The sequence below is a fragment of the Cydia pomonella genome, chromosome 15, assembly GCF_033807575.1.
Source record: "Cydia pomonella isolate Wapato2018A chromosome 15, ilCydPomo1, whole genome shotgun sequence".
NCBI lineage: Eukaryota > Metazoa > Arthropoda > Insecta > Lepidoptera > Tortricidae > Cydia > Cydia pomonella.
The window spans coordinates 12653385-12671061 of NC_084717.1; the positions used below are offsets into that span (position 1 = coordinate 12653385).

A 17677-nucleotide genomic window follows, 5' to 3' on the forward strand; every position below is an offset into this window, starting at 1 on the left:
TCTGCGATAAAGACTTAAAATTTAAGTGTGTATCGGGTTTTTGCCATTAGCTTTAAACCTTTAAAATACATTTCTAAATATTATAATGTAACCCTTTTAACACAAAGAACTCTAGGCGTTAGGGATAATTGTGGCTATTTTAATACGCTAAATAAAGTATTATAGCGTATAATCAGTAAGGCTAAGATGGTGGGTCTTTTATCACCTGTCAGCATGCCTGTCACGTTGTAACATGTATGTAAGTGCCAAAGTGACGCATGACATGACAAGTGATAAAAATGCGACCTCATCTGCAATAGCGTCTGCATATTTCACAGCTCCTTTAAAGCAACTAAGCTTTCAAGTGAGTTTTGTGTTTTTCGTGCTTGCATCAATGATCATGACTCATGAGCGTCGCCAAGGAGGGGCAGCTGCACCAAAGAGTAAAGTATGTACTGAGCTGACCAGCGGTGGCTGCATGGTTCCATTTTTATCACCTGTCACTATGCCCGTCACTTTCGCACTTCCATACTTGTTAGAACGTGACAGGCATGGTGACAAATGACCACAAACACTTATTCTTGGGGCTGGGAGCACGATTCACACCAGCATCAACTCGTCTTGGTCTAGCAGAGGGTACTCGAGTTAAGCATCTATAGTGTTATAAAGAAAAAAGCCTAATATTGATTAAAAATTTATTACAAAATCAGTGTACAAGACAGTAATAAAATATCACAAAAACCGCACCAACATTTCACATAATAAGTAGAAATCGTTTTAACTTTTACCTCGCGCGCAGTTAATCCATGTTAAGTTATAGAGAAAATTACGGGAATTTTAATGGTGTGAGAATATATCCATAAGATATCTTATATATGTTAAGGTTAGTATATGAGGCGGGTAGTCCACCTAGTTTGGAAAATTACCAAAATGTCTTTCTATGCGTCCTAAGAACGTGGTAACATTTTAGTCGCCTTGAATTTTTTTTTCTAGATACGCAGAGCACCTTAACACTCTAGTAGAAGTAAAAGCATAGCGACGAACGCACGTGGGCTAGGTTTTGCTTTAACTAGGCTTCGTGCGAACTTGGCACTATAGGCATTGCTAACACTAACTGTTACACGGAGTTCACCTTGACCACCATCTACAGAAGCAGCAGCACGGTGACGAACAACAGCACGTTGCCTTTGCAGCGGTGGATGAAGACGGTTTGTGTGCGCTCGGCACTACAGGCATTGCTAACATGCTCTATTTGTTACACAAAGGCCACCTTGACCACCGTCTGCAGAAGCAGAAGCACCGTGACGAAGAACAGCACGTTGGACGGCGTGGTTTTGGCAGCGGTGGATAACAACGGGATTTCTGAGCTAGAATCGAGGTGTGCGCGCGGTACGATGGGCATCGCGAATGCTTGGTTGTTGCAGCGGTCTCGCTAGAACAAATGAGGTTTGCTTAGACAAATCAAGACAATCATAATATTTTGGCAAAAAAAGGTAACCTTAACGTTTTCAAGAAGTTTTAAGTATATTGTCTCTCATGCGCAAAATGATTTTTTTCTTATACAATTACCTAACGGCACGCAGTGTCCGGGAAAACCGACGAGGCCGGTGGGGCAGCCGCGGATAACGGCCATTGACGCCTTATCCTTCGATATCACTGTTGTGAAGCACTTGTCATCCAAGTTGCGACATATCACTAAGTGGATCCTGGATTGAAGAATCTTGTAGGTATACTTACCTCACAGCACGTAGTGTCCGGGGATCCAACGCAGCCGGTGCGGCAGCCGCGGATGACGGCCACGTATGCCTTGTCTTTTGATATCACTGTTGTGAAGCACTTGTCGTCCAAGTTGTGACATGTTACTGAATGAACCCTGGATTAAAAAATACATAACATAACTTAGTATTTGACCGCTATCAAAACAGAAGCGTTTTAGCTACCTCATGCAACACTTTCGACATAATGTCTATATTGAATGAGTACACAAGTTCGACATATTTAAACAGCAACTGCTTGAATACGTGAAAGTAATTTATTCTTGATTTCCATTGAGCGTAACAAGAGGTCCACTCCATGCTGGAAACATCAAAATTAGTGAACTTAGAGCCTTCTGTTTATCTGGCCAGGACAAAATGATAATCTCCCGACAATTGCTGAAAACGATTACCTATAGCTAGCATGTACCCATGTAGGTAATGCAGGTGCATTCTGCTTTTATACATTGGCAAGCATTGTATAGTGTCAGTTTCCAGCCTTGGTCACTATTTATTTGACTATCACTAGGTATATCATGATAAAAACTTCATGAAATTCACACCTGTATTTTGCAGGATCAAGACACGACCGTAGCGGCATCTCGCTTCTGTAACCACACACGTAGCACTCAAGGGGAGCCCTCTTCGTTGTTCTGCCGAGCAAAAGCATTTTTGTCAAATTTTAGAATATGCACGCGACCTGTATATAAGATATATTAGATTCCAAACTTTATTTGTTTGGAATCTATCTCACATAGTAATCTCTTTAGCCCGATCTAGTTTGGACGACGATATAGATACTTATGTCGATAAGTATAGCTATACTTATATATATAAAACATCGATACGTCATGAACGACAAATGAATTACCGGGATTCTAAGCTAGGACCTCTCGTATTGTAGAACGGGTCACTAGGCTAGGAGGTCGTAAATTCAACCGGAAAATATTTGCTTCTCAAAAATGGCCTACTTTGTATACTTACTTTGTTGACTTTGTTTAATATAGTTCACCTGCTGGGCACCTGCACCGTCTTGGCCCGGCGTGGCACCCGCGCCTGGCGGCCGGACGTTCTTCACGTGTATATACTCGTAGTTCAAACCAACCTGCTGGGGATAACGCCCTCTTGGCCCGGCGTGGCGCTCACCCGCGTCCGCCGGCCCAGAGGTATATCCATCGTGTCCGGACGTTCTTCATTTGTATATAGTTCAAACCAACCTGCTGGGGGTAACGCCCTCTTGACCCGGCGTGGCTAGCACCCGTGTGCGCCGGCCCGGAGGTATATCCATCGTGTCCGGACGTTCTTCATCGTCGTCAGTCTCGTCCGCCTCGTCTTCCTCCTCGTCATCGTTATCCTCACCTCTGTGACAGCTGAACATATGTTAGTTCTACGGGAGATGACCAGGGTTATCTCTCTCATATTATTGTTTATCCTGGGTGTATCGTCAGATACGTCTTTTGAACAGAGAGTACGACACGCCAAAATATGATAAATCAACTCTTTGTATTTTAGTACAAACGAGCTGTGTTTGTATCTAACATATTGAGAGATCCTCAAATCAAAAATCAACGGTAATCTGATCGTTATCTGGCTATGGCTAAATATATGGCCATAGAAAATATTCTACTTTCCATACAATCCAAATTGAACAAACAGACATACTTACAGATTAAGAGGAAAGGGGACGGCCGATTCTCCATACAAACGTAGTCCCCATTTTCCTCTCTGGATATTGACATTATGGAAAATATTTTTAAATATTTTTTTTGTATATTATACACTATACTATCCTACGTTTGAATTTTTTCGGTTTTTTTATTATTATAAAAATTAGGAGCAAAAAAACAGATTTCATACAAAATTTTAAATGATTCTAACTCCTACAATAATTAAAAATTGGTATGAAACAATACTAACTCTTCATCATCCTCGTCATCCTTGGCGTCGGTGCGCAGAAGCAGCAGCGCCAGCACCAGGCAATACTTCCACCGCACCATGGCGCGCGCTTCGAGCCCCACCCTGTTAATAATGGTAAAATTAAAATACAATTTCAAATCACAGTAATACACACTTTTACAAATTAAAAACTAAAACTAAACTAACCCTATCTTAACCTTGCCCTATCTTGTGTCTAAATGATATCTACAGATATCCCCTAGGTATGCCGCTGCCATTTGGTAGGTAATGTGCCCATAGGACTAGCCGCGTTTCCCCGCTGGATGGCAATACCAATGCACTGAGCTAGGAACGAGCCAGCCTTGCAGTCACCGGTAGAGCGGATGAGAAGGTATTTTAATTTTTGAAAAAGTTTTTAGGCTTGCGGCCCTCACGGACCTAAGGTTTCTATGGCAAACGCCGCAAATACATAACCGTCGCCTAAACACTCGTATTTGCGACGTTTTGCAACTTCAGCAGTAGCGGCAGCACTGCCTGTCCTTATCGACATCGCACCGAGGTGGGAGGACGGGAGGGTGTCTACGCAAGTTGCATCCCATATTAGAGGTCGTCCTTGTTCCCACGGCACTAGGGTCAACTCGTCGGGCCTTTTGCCGTCGTCACGAGCTAAACCGTCAGGCTCCAATGTAGCCAGCACGTTGACGCTGACTAAAGCCGGACGGATGATGTCATTAAGGCAGGCATGGCGGGACAGACGACCAGCGCTTTTGGGGCATGTGAGTCCATGGTAACCCAGACGATCGATTGTAGCCCCGCAGAAGCACTGGAGAAGCTCGACAAGCTTGGCCCCGAGTCGCAGATCGACTGCTAGGCGAAAACTGTTTGAGTCTAGTAAATTTCCAAAATTAGCTGAAGGGAAAACGTGTAATCAGTGTCTCGACTCTCTCGCTGATATAGCTATAATACCTAATAGTATATTTAACTCGTATTCGTTTAGCAATTCTGCGAAAAATAGGGAAAAAAAAAACACTACTAAATCATAATCAGTATTAAAAGCGTTCAACGCCAATAATCCGCTTCTTTCCACTAAACTTAGCAGTAAATGTTTATAGATAGAGGATAAAAACGAAGAACCCCTTTTAAGTCGGCTTATACACGTTATTGTACGAGTGTGCATAAACTCTGCCTCTTTCTCATATTACAGTCTCAGTGCCAAATTGGCAATATTAACGCAGACAGTGCAATATTGCTATAACGTTTATCACAAAAAATTTACACATTCGATTACAGAGGAAAGCAAATAGACCCGGATGTCTTCGGATACATATAATTATAACCGATAGGTATAGCCAAATTATGAGAACGTTCAGACAGGATAAACAATTAATTAATATATAATTACTTACCCTAAACTCAAGTAAACATTAAATTTATCATTTCATTTTCTAAAACAAATTAGCGTATTTTTATTTTTAACAGCTCGTACACGATTTTGACACGGTTCTCAATTTTGTTTTCCGAATTTCTTTAAACTCTTTTAAAGAGTTGTCATAGGCTTTCGTCTTTGATCGTTCGAGCCATGGAGGTTCATATCTGGAAATGTCAGATGTGGCGAAACAGAAGTACAGAAGTATAAAGCGAACATGAATAAAAAAATATCTTTAAATAAACAATGTCAGTGAAATACAATGAAAATATATAACTTTATTTACTGCTATTTATTGTACTTTATTATAGGACCTCCAGAATTGGTACTACGTAAGTACAAATAGACATAATTATTAAATACTTACCTGTGATAAATGTTTTAAAAATGATCTATGAAAATGATAATTAATTTTGTTTGTCAAGTCGTTTGTCAGTGGAGCATAGGCAGAATCATATTTTTTTCCGAGAACCCCAAAAAGAGGGATTTTTCTTTATTCTTATGTTAGGTACTCGTAGGTACTGACAAAATGGTTTGCCAGACTGTATCTACATAAAGTATACCTACCTATTAGAACTTATAGCCAGAAAGCTGTTATTTTAGCGGTTGAGATCGATATTTTGTAATAAACTTAAAATTAAAAATAACTCCCTTCCCAAAACAAGATAATTTTATTGTAATAAACACATACAACAAAAGACAATACAAATAATAGGATGTCAAAACATGTTTTGTTGAAAATTTTCTTATAAGAAAGTATAAAACATTCTGCTTGCTCTAGAGGCTCATATCATTCACCTACATGCAATACATGTGCTCGCATGCGTCATCTACATGTGTGATTGAGAACTAGCTATTCGCCACTAGGTGGCGCGTTCGATTGTAAGGGCAACTATTATTATAATATATATTGATATCAGTAAAGGGCTCATGTTTGTCATATTTTTCTGCAGTTTTTGTAAAGTTACATGGTTACGTTATTAAATATCTTAAAGGAACATAAATACATACAATTTCAACTTGTTTCAGTACAGTACAGTACAATAGTACTATGTACGAGTAAATAATTAATTATGACTTAAAATACAAAATACTCAACAGGATTTATGAAAATATACTCGTATAGTTACCCAAATTAGTCATTTAATTAACAACTACTATACGGTAGACCTCAGAGTGCTCATAGCTAACCCAGAATAGATATGTCATCTTTAAACTTACATCATAAGCAATTGTGATTAGATACTTTATAAGGTATATTTCATGCGTAGATTGGGGATAGTTAATTTGTATATAGGTCACGTAAAATATTTGTCGACATTTTTTGGAAGATTGGCACATTTATTTATTTAGAAATGTTACATTTACATTTTTTACACTAATTGTAAAAAAAAATAGTAGAATCCGGCTATAACGGCGCCCAAGAAACCTGTAATATTACTTAATTTAGTATAGATGTTGAGAGCTCATTGTAAAAGTAAATTTTGTAATCAACTGAATTTACTGCCATCTTTCGACACAGGACTAGAACCCTTAGAATGGCATATGGCCATTTGATCCATGTTCTTTCACTCATATATATTAAATATCAAACGGTGTCGCCATCTACTCGAGTATAGGCCAAAGGTATATCGCCATCTACTTATTCCAGCATAAATTCTTCATGATTTTACAAAGCACGTTTTTTTCTTAGACTTTACTTATCTTATACGGAGTAAACGTACTAAAAGAACTGATATTTTTTTATTATTAATATAATTACATCCGTTTGTATGTATTAATATTTATGCTACCATATCACCACTAGCTTTTCGGTGAAGACAAGCATCGTGAGGAAGCCTGCAGGATGTATGCATACATCCGCGGAGAAATTCAAAAGTGTATGTGAAGTCCCCAACCCAGCCCAGCTTGGCGACTATAGCCCAAGCCCTCTCGCGCATAAGAGGAGGCCAGTGCCCAGCAGTGGGACATATATAGGCTGAATTATTATTAATATTATTATTATTTTATGCTACCATCAAATAAAAAAAACACTTCAGTGAAAACATTTAGGTACTTAAGCTGTATTACAACATTTTGTCTTCGATGGAGAAACTTGTTTGTTTGGGAGAAACCAGTTTTGTACGCGTACTTTAGTAAGTACGACTAATAGCAATGCAAATTTATTAATTAACAGTGCCATCGCCCGTGTCAATAGGCAGCGGTAGCTGCAACAGCAATGATACTGCAGTTGCGATCCAAATATAACATTTAGTTAGATAGAAGAACAAAATTATTTTAAGCGTCCAAAAACATTCAAAGAAAATTGTCTACTTCCTTATAATAGTTATAATATTTCTTAACTTATCCGAATATTACTTAAAAGGGAAGCACGTGATCGTCCATAGAAAAGAAAATATATATCCACTTCTAAATATTTTCCATTCTCCATGATTTTTTAGTATATTATTGACACAATGAAAGCCTAGGTTTATAGGTATTCCTTCTTTTCTTTTGTACAACAAAACAATTTTTTTTTTTAAAGCGAAACCTGAACCTAGAATATATTATGTTGAAGCGACCGACACCAAAATCAAAGTGATTTATTAAGATTTATTTAAATGGACTTTCATAGAAAAAGTACAGTTATTTCGTTAGGATCGCAAAGCTATTCTTCCCACTTAAGAGTTTTCCTTACTACTTATTTCTTAAATAATTCTACCTACTTATACTACTACTAATGTAACTAATTATTATACTGTTAAAAGTACAGCCAGCAATAAAAGCTTGTATCAAAAATGAAATTTATGACAAAAAACTTATTTATTTTCGGTAGTCGATGTACGGTTGTCGTCTTGGAACCCCTATAAGGAATGCGGCTTTTTTTTAAGGCAGTAATTTGGCAACAATGATAAGGTTGACTGGTAGAGAATGCCTCAAGGCATTAAGTCCGCCTTTTGTACTATAAGATTGTTTTTCTTTTGTGCAATAAAGATTAAATAGATAAATAAATCGGTTAGCGGTTATTGATTCTACACCGATACCAAACTTAGCTTAGTAGCTTAAATTATAAAGGAGAGAGCCCCCTCCACCCCTCTCTTATAAATTTACATCAAAAATCTTGGTGGCTCCACTTCTTAAATCTATCCTTAGGACTTGAGGACCAATCCTGCCAAAGGAAATCTTTTGTTCACGACACGCCGTATTTTATGAGCTGCACCTAAGACTATATCAATCAATCAATCAATCAAATTGTTGAGTATGTATAGATTTATACTGGCAGGTTGGATATTATGAATGTTTACTTGAATTCTATGTCAGGTGTCACAGCTTTACAAAATGAATATCTGTTGTTGTGTTATGTATGATAAAATGGTTTAATTAAATATATATTGTGTATCCGACATCTGCCTATCATTTATCATGGTAGCAGAGCGTGGTTAAATGAAGAACAAGTGGCAAGAATCTACAAGTAAGTGGCAAAATGAATAATAGCGATAAAATAATTATACCCGTGTTTGACGGAACCGATTACGCGAATTGGAAAATTCGGCTGATGAAATATTTACAGTTTAAAAAATGTAAGGAAGTCGTAGTTAGACTTAAAACAGAAAACGACGACGCTAACAAATGGGAAGAAATGGATATTCAGGCCACGAATTATATTTACAGCGCTATTACCAACCAGCAGTTAGAATATATAAGTGATGTAGAGTCGGCATATAAAATAATATTAAAATTCGACGACATGTATTTGAAAAAATCTACCGCTTTACAGATTGTTTGTAGAAATGATCTTGAGAATATAAAACTAGTAAAATATACGGATATAAATATTTTCTTTGACGTTTTTGAACGAAGTGTCAATAATCTAAAAAAAGCCGGCGCCATTATATCTGAAAATGAAAAATTAAATTACATGCTAAAAGCGTTACCGGAAACGTATAGCTACATAGGCGATTTAATAGACGTATTACCGGAAAATGAAAGAACTGTTGAATATCTGAAAAGTAAAATACGAATGAAAAATTTACAAAAAGTAGATGAAGAGCTACCTAACCGATCGAATGCGTTTAAAGTAAATTCTGAAAATAAACCGATTTGTTTTACGTGTGGAAAACCCGGTCACGTGCGCAGAGATTGCTGGCACGGAAGTCGCGGTTGTGGACGCGGATATTCAGGTCCTAGTCGTGGTCGTGGACGGGGTGACAATAATTTTAGACCAAATAGAGGCAGAGGATCTTACCAACAAACTCATACTATTATAATAGAAATAGCTTCCATACATCAATTGTGCATAATTCGACGAAAAGTGAAGATAGTACGGTGAAGTCGGGAGAGATAAATTGGCTTTTAGACAGCGGCTGCACAGACCACATTGTAAATACAGATGAATATTTTGACAAATATATAACATTGAAGATGCCTGTAAAAGTTAAAGTTGGAGATGGAAGAATTTTGGAAGCAACGAAAGTTGGCAGCATAACAACATACTTTCCTGTTTATGCGAATAAAAATAAAGTGGTGATAGATAATGTATTTTACATAAAAGAAATGAAAGCAAACTTATTGAGCTATGCGAAGATTACAGACAATCACACGATCATTTCGTCAGGACATTTGTCAAAGATATATAATCGGAATAGAGAACTAATAGCAATTGCAAAGAAGGAGGACAGATTATATAAAATAACAAGTTTATTTACAAAAATAATTGGTATAAATTTAGCAAGCAGCAATATGACATTGAAAGAAAAACTTCATAGAACACTTGGTCATGTAAATTTTAATCATCTTGAATTTATGTGTAGAAAACAACTATTGGAAGGAATACCTGAGCAATTAGAGTCAGACTACATGAAATGTGCGATTTGCGTTGAAAACAAAATGCATAACCTACCATTCAATAACAATCGAACTAAAGCAGAAGATATATTACAGATTGTGCATACGGATGTTAATGGACCACACAGAACGATAGGACATCAAGGAGAAAAATATTTTTTGACATTTATAGATGATTTCAGCAAGTTGGCAAAAGTATATTGTATAGGATCAAAGGAAGAAGTATATGATTGTTTCGTGGAATATGTAAATGAGCTACAAAATTTAACAGGAAAAGTAATAAAGGAGTTGAGATGTGACAATGGTAAAGAATATATTAATAACAGAATTTTTAATTTTGCGAGAGAAAAGGGTATTATGATCAAGCCCTGCCCAGCATATGTTCATGAGTTGAACGGGACAGCGGAAAGATACAATAGATCGATTATGGATATGGCACGATGCCTTTTAGCAGAAGCAAAAGTTGACAGACGATTTTGGCCAGAAGCCGTAAAAACAGCAGCTTATTTAAAAAACCGTATATTGACAAATACTCTTGAAAGAAAGACTCCTTACGAACTATTTTTTCAGAAAAAGCCATCCGCAAAATATTTGAAAATGTATGGCAGTAAAGTTTATGTTAGAACGCCAGAAGAAAGGCGAAAGTCAAAATGGGACCATAAATCAGAAATGGGAATTCTACTTGGATATACAGATGTTGGATACAGAGTACTGATTAATAACAGAATTGTCATAGCAAGACACGTAGATGTAATTGAAAAAGATGTAAAATTAATTGCTTTTGAAGGTGAAGAAGAAGGCAAAGAAGATAATAAAAAAGAAGAAGAAAAATGGGAGGACACTTTAGATGAAATTGAGCCTGAAGAAACAGTACAAAGTATCGATAATGATGACAACGTAAACAAAGAGACGAGAAAGTCTAAGAGACAAATTAAAGCACCAGTTCGTTTCGACGAAGAATTTGGCTACTACTGTATAACTGTTAATTATTGTGATGCGATGATTCCAGATACCTTTCAGGAGGCGATCACATGTGACGAGGCTGAACAATGGAAAGTGGCAATGGATAGAGAGATGAACAGTCTGGAGAAGAATAATACTTGGACGCTGGTAAATGCTCCTCAGAAGAATAAGGTACTTGATGTTAAATGGGTGTATACGAAGAAAACCAACGATCTCTATAAAGCAAGGTTAGTGGTACGAGGCTTTCAACAGACAGATGATGTCGAAGATACATATTCACCTGTAGCTAGAATGCAAACTTTGAAACTGCTTTTATCTTTCTGTTGTCAATATAACCTACATGTACATCAAATGGATGTAGAAACAGCTTTTTTAAACGGTAAAGTGTTATCCGAAGTGTATGTCAAACAACCGTTAGGCTATGAAGATGGTACTGATAAAGTGTATAAATTATATAAATCCTTGTATGGTTTAAAGGAAAGTCCACGTGCGTGGTACGAATGTTTTCATAAATTTGTGTTGACCTTAGGGTTTCAGCGGAGTAAATATGACTATTGTCTGTATGTTAAAACTGATAACAACCAAACAGTTTATATATTAGTATATGTAGATGATTTATTAATTGCTTGTAAAGATGAACAAATGGTTGCTAAGATAAAGAATAAATTGAGTAGTTATTTTAAAATGAAGGACATGGGAAAAGTTAAGAATTATATAGGAATTGACGTTGATTATGATTACAAGAAAGCGAATATTTTGACTCTGAGCCAGGAAAAATATATAGAATCATTAGCAATAAAATATAAAATTGAAAATTCTAAATTGTGTAAAACACCGATGGAGATTAATATGAAACTTGACAGATGTGAGCTGAATGAACATGTGAAATATAGAAATTTGATAGGAGCGTTGCTGTACATTAGTTCTGGTACTCGACCAGACATAGCATATTGTGTCAATTATTTGAGCAGGTTTCAAAATAGTTATAACGAGACTCATTTTAAATGTGCATTGCGTGTTTTAAAATATTTGTACGCGACAAAGAGCCTTAAGCTCACATATTGCCAAAACTTGAAGGCTAATATTATGGATTGTTACGTAGATGCCGATTGGGCCTGAGATGTTTTAGATAGAAAATCTACCACAGGATTTGTAATTAGGGTATTCGGAAACGCTGTGTATTGGAAGTCAAAGAAACAAAGCAGTGTAACTAAATCCTCAACATTTGCAGAATATATAGCGTTATCCGAAGCCGTAACTGAGATCATTCTTTTACGAAGTGTGCTTAATGATGTGTTTTTAAGATTTAATGATCCAGTGAATATATATGAAGATAATTCAGGAGCGATGGTTATCGCCAAGTACGGTAATTTTACGAAAAACTCAAAACACATTGAAGTGCATTATCACTATGTACATGAAAATTTTAAAAATGGTGTTATAGATATTATAAAAGTGAATTCTGAAGATAATGTAGCGGATATCATGACTAAATCGTTAGGTCATATTAAATTCTTTAAATTTAGACATATGTTAAATGTAACATAATATACACCGTGTTATACACCGTGTACATGGTAAAGTTTTAAAATTGTAATTATTCAAAAAATGTGAATTCTAATAATTTCATATTGCAGATTAGTATTGCTAGTGTTAATGTGTTGCCATGTATAAATCTAAGGAGGCGTGTTGAGTATGTATAGATTTATACTGGCAGGTTGGATATTATGAATGTTTACTTGAATTCTATGTCAGGTGTCACAGCTTTACAAAATGAATATCTGTTGTTGTGTTATGTATGATAAAATGGTTTAATTAAATATATATTGTGTATCCGACATCTGCCTATCATTTATCACAAATCATTTATTTGTTAGAATACAGTCAAGTGGATGTTATCAAATACATTTCAAAGAACAGTGTATTCAGCCAGCTAACGGGCATACAAATCTTATATTCATTAATAAAATTAATCTAATGTACCTATACTACATTATATTAAATTTAATAACTATGCGGAATATGGTCAAAATATTCATTTAAAGAGTAAAAAGCATTTTGTACTAAAAACTCCAATAAATGTTTCCTAAATACAGGCATTTAAGATTCTCTTATTGAATTGGGTTATTTATTATACAATTTGGGTACCATGCCATAAACACTTTTTGCACGCAGGGCTGTTTTTAATTGCTGATAAGAGATTTTGTGTCGCTGCCGTGCACTATTATAAACCGGAAATTGATTAATATTTAATTTAACATACATAGCAATTTCAAAAATATATAAACACGGTACAGTTAATATTTTCAAATTAGTAAAATATCGTTTGCTTCTTTGCTATTGCGAGTAGGACGTGCTATTGTCACTTATTTTATTTTATTTGTCGATCTTATTTAATCAGTCGCCATCCGAATATAACCTCAACGGTTAAATAATAACCTCAGACTCGGTGTGATAATGATAACCTATCCCACATAATAAATTTAAAAAAATTATCAAACCTGAGTCGCGCTTAAGGAATTTTTTTTACACGTTTAAACAATAACAAAGTTTAAACAATAGTAAAAAATGTGTGATGTTACAGAATGGAGTCCAGCTTGCAATTGGCTGTTTTTAGGGTTCCGTACCCAAAGGGTAAAACGGGACCCTATTACTAAGACTCCGCTGTCCGTCCGTCCGTCTGTCTGTCTATTTACACTCAACTGTGTCTCATTTCATCAAAAAATTATCAGAACTGCAAAATATTGCACTTTCTTGCCAAACCTATTCACGCCAACTTACGTACCTAACTAAAATCAATGTCAGTGTCAGATGTCAGTAGATTCGGAATGTTACAGTAAAGTAACCTAGAGGGCGCAGCGCATGGAATGTTGTTGATGAAAAAAAATAGGAAAATAAATTTAAATTTCCCTCAAAGTCAGAAAAACTAAAAGCCATCGCTGTGTAGTGTGTTGTTACGAGTAATTAGGTATATTAAAAAGTATTTCATTTTTGAGAGCAAATTCACAGGATACTGTAAAAGGTGTATTATTTTGAATAGATGTGCCTATTAATATTCCTAGTGTGTCCTCAATTTCCTCAGGATGCCATCACCAGAGCCTGACCTGATGACCATGATAACCTTTCTTCTATCTTTTTTACCCGTCTTCGATATCAGGGAACATGCAAAGGGAAAAACAAAATCCCGACGAATAGAGAATTTGGTTTAACGAAGTTTTGAAGTCGGTTAAAAATGGGAGAATATGCGAAACTCTTTTACTCTCATTAAGACATAATTAGAGTGACAGAGAAAAATGCCCGCAATTGACGAACATCGATTTTCGCGATTATAGCTCTACGGTCTAAATGTTTTTACGTATGTAGATATTGCCCGAATTATTCTCATAAAGCTGTCACTCTAATTATTAGTTATGATTATTTCTATTTAATTATTTTTTATGTAGATTAATTATTATGCGATTGAAACATATTTTAGACTTCAATTTAAAAAGCTTGTAGATAGTATTGATACAAATAATATTGAAAATAAATATAAAGAACAAACTTAGTTTGTGCTGACGTACCTACCGACCTATAGTAGGAACCTATTTAACATATTGAGTTTATTTTATTTACTTAATCTACATTTTATTCGTATATTGTGTTTATTTTGCAAGGTATCTTTATTATGTTAAGTATGTGTCATAAAAAGCAAATAGTTAATAAGTAAATCGTCTTTGCCACAAATTTTGTTCAATTTGTTTGTACACGAGGTGAAACCACTGAAACGGACCAAACCCCCATCAAAAATCAAAACCACATTTGACGGACAGTTTACTTTCTAAAATTTAGGACCACTGGAACCCGCAAAAGTGCTTCAAATACTTAACTAGACGTTACCACCTTAGTCTAATCCTTAGGTATTGCAGAAAAAGGTAGGGGCCATTAATTTAATATGTAGCTGGATTCTAATAGGAACTAACAAGTTACCTATTTAAATAATGTAGATAACAAAAAAAAATTACTTTATAATTATAAAACGCATTAGCCCCTATATTTTTCTCTACTTATTACGTTAAATATTTCCGTACTAAATTCTCATTAAGAAATTACACCTAAGTCTAAGTACGTGCGAGAAATACACCAAACGGAAGTACACCTCGAGAAACGACATTGTAAGTGTTAATGAATAAGTTTTGAATTCCCTTTTCGCCCTATAACTACGAAAACGGATGTGGCATTTAGAAACGTGGAGACTTGCATGTTTCTTTTTTTAAGTTTAATGACGTGCCAACCTAAATAACGTGAGAATTCTCTGACTCAACGATTTACATTGTATTACTGTTTGAGTTCGTCTTACAAGATTCAGCAGTACTACTACTACATGCAAAATACCGAAGGCCTTAGCTTATCAAGCTCTCATTGCAGCGTAAAACTCATGAATAAATGAACAGCTACGTCATTGTAACTCTTTCATGCACGCAGCTCTTTGCGGTGCCGTTACAAAGCGACCGGCGATCCCGAATACCGGTCCTCATTAAAAAATGAAACCCCGCAAACATCAGCGCCACAAAACCGCTGACTCGTCAAAGCGAAAAGCGCTACCTACCGGCGAGTAGTGGAACTATGCGGAACTACACCACTCGCGGAACCAACCTCTGTACTTTTTTAATTAGCCTCATACACTGAGTGAATGCGTGAAATACGTAAGGTTTTTTTCCGTACGCGGTTAGTTTGGTAGCTTTGAGCAAAGTATGTTAATTCATGAGTGTACTCCGGTCTTTTGAAACGTTCGAAAAAGGATTTTCCCCGCGCAATAGGGCTTATTTGAACGCTTTGAGTGCGCATAGTGCTTATAATTAGCAACAAATTCAATACTCTCGATCTTTTACGGTTGGTTACGTTTATAATGCGTTTTGGCAGAGTTTTGTTTACGCAAGCCAAGGTGTCGATGTCGACGGCGCCGCGTCTGAACTTGGCAAGTCTCAAACTTCTTTTATCTCAGTCTAGGTTCGTTCAAAAAGTGCAAACTCTGTACAAAGTTCACTTTCGCCTTGTGAACTAATTTTTCGCTCGGTGTCAAGTTCAGGGCTGCGGGGGGGTGTCGCGGGCGGCGCGGGAGGGGAGGGCCCGTTATGATAAAATAAAATATTCATTATGATTTGCTCAGCGCTTGTTCGCGGCAGTAGTCACGCTGTTGCGATTTGGCTCCTGCAATGTGTATTTTTTTATTATCAAGTAAAAACTTGATGTAAACGATAAACAAAAAGAGCTGTAAGTGGTATTTTAGACTTATGTTCTCTATATGGAAATGATACTGAGTTTTTCATTGCTAAGTATTTCTTTTATTTTAGATCCAATAATCTTTAAAACGAATTGTTTTTGCATTAATTATGCAGATCAAAATGTTTCCGAGATCTCTGCAAAATAGAATAGTAGGTACTACCTAACTACATATCATGATTGGTTTATTAATATGTAATCTTATTTCGGAATATAGGTAAATCTAATTAGGTTTCAAACAAATATAATAAAAACTCAAATAAGCAATGTTTACTAATCCTAATCATAACTGCAACAAAATAGGGAGAACGAAATACAAACTAAACGCTAGTCAGTATTTTAAACTTCATTAATCTATGAAATTATGACGTGTACTTTTACTACACTTTCACAGGCTGGGCTATCAAAATCGTTGGCAACTTTGTTTGGTCTGACTATAATTCTGATGAGATTATAGTCTTCGGTTAATTTATTACAAACGTGGGCACGACATCAAGAGGAGCCAATCCTAACCGTCCACCCTGTTTTAAAGAAGACTGACGTAAAAATCTTCCCTGACCTATCCCAAAGCGAAAACGAGAGCGCCTGTAAACGATTTTTTTCCCTTTTTCGCCCTAATTAGTCCATTAATCGGAGAAGACGAGACGGTGAACCAATTTGTACTCGATTATCAACGTCGATTGTTGATTTGACGACTTTCATTTGTTCGGGTGAACTTTTCTTTTAACGGCCAATGTTTTAGGATTCATAGTACGATGTACTTAAGTGTAAAAATTCCTTAGCATGATCCCCATGCTAAGGAATATATAGCAAAGACGGTAGAGTTACTATATCGTACTAGACTCGACAAGCATTTTATAGAAATTTCCAACAGATTCTTAATTATTTAAACAAAACGGCAAAGACTACTTATAGGTCTGCTAAGCCTTTTTGTAGAAAAAAGCGCAAAATTCATAATAATATTATTTAGATTTTATCTATGGGAGATCGATCATCGATCCTTTTAGGTGTAGGTCGGTACCTATATTGAAAAATTAGTTTGCCACACTATCTACCTATTCTTACAAATTCAGAAATAGAGCGCGGCTACGGAAGAAAATAAAAGTAGATGACAGCACTGGAGTAATGACCAGGAGGACATGTTATAATGGTAATCATTTAGCTCAAAAGTATAATTGTTGAAACACTTTTGAATGATTCACGGTTAGTTTCACTAGACTTATATCGACCGGGATATGGACCGTCATTATCTTTTGTATTGTTTTAGAGCTCCCGATATTTACACGCAACTGACACAACTCACACAACTACAATTTTGACACCCACTTCTTCAGTTACCCGTGAACGAACAAGATGCATGTAACTACGTCGAAATATCGAGAGTTCGAAAACAATACAAAAGGTGATCTCGATCCATATCCCGGTCGATTTAAGTGTAAGATAATTGTTGAAAGCTGCATGTAAGGTTGAGTTCATTGTCAAAGTACTGGGATTTTATCCCTATTAAGTTTCCACCTTATATAGAGGTAGAGACCAATCAAAACAATTTTTTGCCTATCCGTTACTAACTGTT

The 17677-nt window shown here is 36.1% G+C and overlaps 1 protein-coding gene across 2 annotated transcripts; it reads right to left on the reverse strand.

Moving 5' to 3' along the window:
- Window positions 1–660: 660 nt before the first annotated feature.
- On the reverse strand, window positions 661–7345 carry LOC133525823 (glycosylphosphatidylinositol-anchored high density lipoprotein-binding protein 1-like). Of its 2 annotated transcripts, none has more exons than XM_061862213.1 (6): window positions 5036–7345; window positions 3651–3752; window positions 2951–3103; window positions 2297–2386; window positions 1717–1852; window positions 661–1411 (listed from the first exon to the last, which is right to left on the reverse strand). In XM_061862213.1, the coding sequence occupies exons 2-6, from the start codon at window positions 3728–3730 to the stop codon at window positions 1235–1237; spliced, it is 636 nt and encodes a 211-aa protein (XP_061718197.1). In that variant the 5' UTR covers window positions 3731–3752; window positions 5036–7345; the 3' UTR covers window positions 661–1234. The 2 variants fall into 2 exon arrangements, with proteins under 2 accessions (XP_061718197.1, XP_061718198.1); XM_061862214.1 differs by having other exon boundaries at window positions 2951–3094; window positions 5036–6182.
- Window positions 7346–17677: the final 10332 nt, after the last annotated feature.